General features: G+C 40.1%; 1 protein-coding gene across 1 annotated transcript in view; it reads left to right on the top strand.

The window, feature by feature from the left end:
• ep300b (E1A binding protein p300 b) overlaps window positions 1-2,923 on the top strand; it is a gene marked incomplete in the record, with an annotated part of 30,932 nt that overhangs the window by 22,069 nt on the left and 5,940 nt on the right. Inside the window, 4 exon segments of the mRNA XM_035655022.1 lie at window positions 677-937; window positions 1,211-1,376; window positions 1,906-2,073; window positions 2,180-2,341. Of these exon segments, the coding sequence (XP_035510915.1) occupies window positions 677-937; window positions 1,211-1,376; window positions 1,906-2,073; window positions 2,180-2,341 (757 nt within the window).

Here is a 2,923-nt window from a genome sequence, read left to right as displayed (position 1 = left end):
TCTTAAGGTCAGGGTTTTTAATTTTAGTTTAATGTATGTTTTGTATTTTGTATGCTACTGGATGCTTGAATTTCCCTCGGGATAAATAAAGTATCTATCTATCAAAACGAATGCACAAGGTTGTTGTTGCTAGGTAACAGCTGGTTGGCTATGGTGCACAGTAGAGTAGGTAACATAAGTCTGGATGGAGAGTTTGTTTACTCAAGTGTGGGAAATATTGTGTACACTGGTGGAGGATAAATGCACATTAGCAAAGTTTTATTTCAGAGGCAACAAACCAATTCAGTACAGCCCATTAATGAATTCTAGACTACCCATAGCTACAGCTATATGTAAAGTGTGTGTTGTAGTCTTATTAATAAAAAAAGCATTAATTCCAATTTCGAATCCATTTGGTAAAACTCTAAGAATACAACACAGCTTCCTTTTTTTTTTTTTCTTTGGAGTGAGCGAATCTTACTGGAGCGGGGTTAAAATCTGTGTTGATATTGGAACAATATTGAGCAGAGCAGTTTTGAACAGGGGAGAGGAAGGAACAAACTGCCTCATCAGCAAGAAGTGGAAATTCTCCCCGCAGGAATGATTTCCTATTACATTTTTGGGATTTTTTTGCTGTTTTCTTTACCCTGGCTGTTTTTGTTTTTTGTCTGATTTCTTTGTTTCTTTTTACCTCCAGGTTTGTTGACAGCGGAGAGATGTCTGAGTCCTTCCCATACAGGATGAAAGCTCTGTTTGCATTTGAAGACATCGATGGAGCGGATGTGTGTTTTTTCGGCATGCACGTTCAAGAATACGGCGCGGACTGCCCGCCTCCCAATCAGAGACGAGTGTACATTTCTTACCTGGATAGCGTGCACTTCTTCAGACCTCGACACCTCAGGACTGTTGTCTACCACGAGATCCTGCTAGGCTACCTGGAGTACGTCAAGAGGCAGGGGTAAGAAACATTTACACTTTACCTGCAAGAAACCCCAACTGAGCAACTGGAATTGGTTATGAGATGTCTCTAAATGAAAACTTTAGCATTATAGCTACACAGGCGTTGAAACATGAGCCCATTATGCAGTGTAAAGAGTATTCATTAAGCTTTGTGTTCCAGGCGGTGCTACAGACCGTTTTCAGCTACATGAAAATGAGCAGGCAGATGGAATAAAAGGAAATCAATTCACTTCTTTTATAATGAATGCAACTACATCTCTCCCTGTGTCAGGTTTACAGCGGGACATATCTGGGCCTGTCCACCCAGTGAAGGGGATGATTACATCTTCCATTGTCACCCAGCGGACCAGAAGATCCCCAAGCCAAAACGCCTGCAGGAGTGGTACAAGAAGATGCTGGACAAAGCTGTTTCGGAGCGCATTATCCATGATTACAAAGTGAGACATATTTAGTTGTTGGGCAGCAATGTGAATAAATGCATTTATCACTGCAACAATAGTCAAGCCCCAAGACATGAACTCATCCAGTCTCCAACAGCACCAAACTGTTGCACAATATAAACACTTTTGTCGTAATTTTCAAGTTAGTCTTAAAGTATATGTTCCCGTTTGGCTAATACTGCATTTTTTGAGAAAACCATCTCACCACAAGTTCCATTTACTAGCTTTTGTGGAGCTTTTGGTCATACCACATGCTCACATTTCTTTTTTGTTTAGAAAAATATGTAAAATGGAAATTTAATATCTGGAATTCCAGGATAACTGGGTAAACCCCATCTGCTGATGAAGACCATATGATATGATTAGAAGACCTAGAACAGTTACTAAATTGACAAGAGATTGTTTTCTCAACTGTTGTTTTCCAAGGTCAAGAATAAACCGTAAACCTCAAAAGTATGTTTGGTTGTTTCCTAAAACAGAGAAAAAGCATTAACAGCATTTCTCACACTTCATCCCTGTCCCTCAGGACATCTTCAAGCAGGCAACAGAGGACCGGCTGACAAGTGCCAAGGAGCTGCCATACTTTGAGGGCGACTTCTGGCCTAACGTACTGGAGGAGAGTATCAAGGAGCTGGAGCAAGAGGAGGAAGAACGGAAAAGGGAGGAAAACAGTACCTCCAATGAGAGCACAGATGTGAGTAGAAGGCTCCATGTAATCACCACTTTCAGGCTCATTTTAGTCACAAAATGTTGATGTTTTTCATGGCTATGTACTGACACTGACATTAAAACATTTACAGGCCACAAAAGGAGACAGCAAGAATGCCAAAAAGAAGAACAATAAAAAGACAAGCAAAAACAAGAGCAGCTTGAGCCGAGCCAACAAGAAGAAACCAGGGATGCCCAATGTTTCCAATGACCTTTCCCAGAAGCTCTATGCCACCATGGAGAAACATAAGGAGGTATGCAAGTCTGATATGATTATAGCAATAGCTGCTCACTCCGTTATTAGATCATATGGCATAAATATAAGAACGTTAAGGTGACTTATGTCATCAGAGTTATCACGTTGAATCTGTGAATGCACATAAGAGTAGATACAGCTTATACAACAGCAACAACTGAACTGACGTTTACTGATGCAGACATATAATGGGATAAAGCAGCTATAATCTATATTGTTATGTGAAATGTGTCTCTTGTAGTGATGAACCCACAGAGAATTATCAGCAACTCGTTTTTTTTTTTTTTATCTCATTGTTTTAGTTTTAAGTCCGGTTACTTTACTGTTATTTACTATAATCAACTATTACCAACATCAGTAGGCAGCTGTTTCCAGCAGCAGCATGATACACTCTCCTCCCACCAGTTTCACACGATTCTGTCTCACAATAATTGGTGCACAGAGAATCACAGCAATGTACCCACGAAAGAAGTGAAGATTACTCCACAGAGCCCTTTTTTAACCTATGAATTGAGGGCGTTGACATCCAAAAAATGACTCAAATGTTTAACGTCAGTAAATCGTCTCATATCCCACAAAC

This window comes from Morone saxatilis, unplaced genomic scaffold, assembly GCF_004916995.1.
Source record: "Morone saxatilis isolate NCDOM2014 unplaced genomic scaffold, NCSU_SB_2.0 Contig14, whole genome shotgun sequence".
Lineage (NCBI taxonomy): Eukaryota > Metazoa > Chordata > Actinopteri > Moronidae > Morone > Morone saxatilis.
This window is presented reverse-complemented; position numbering and strand designations above follow the sequence as displayed.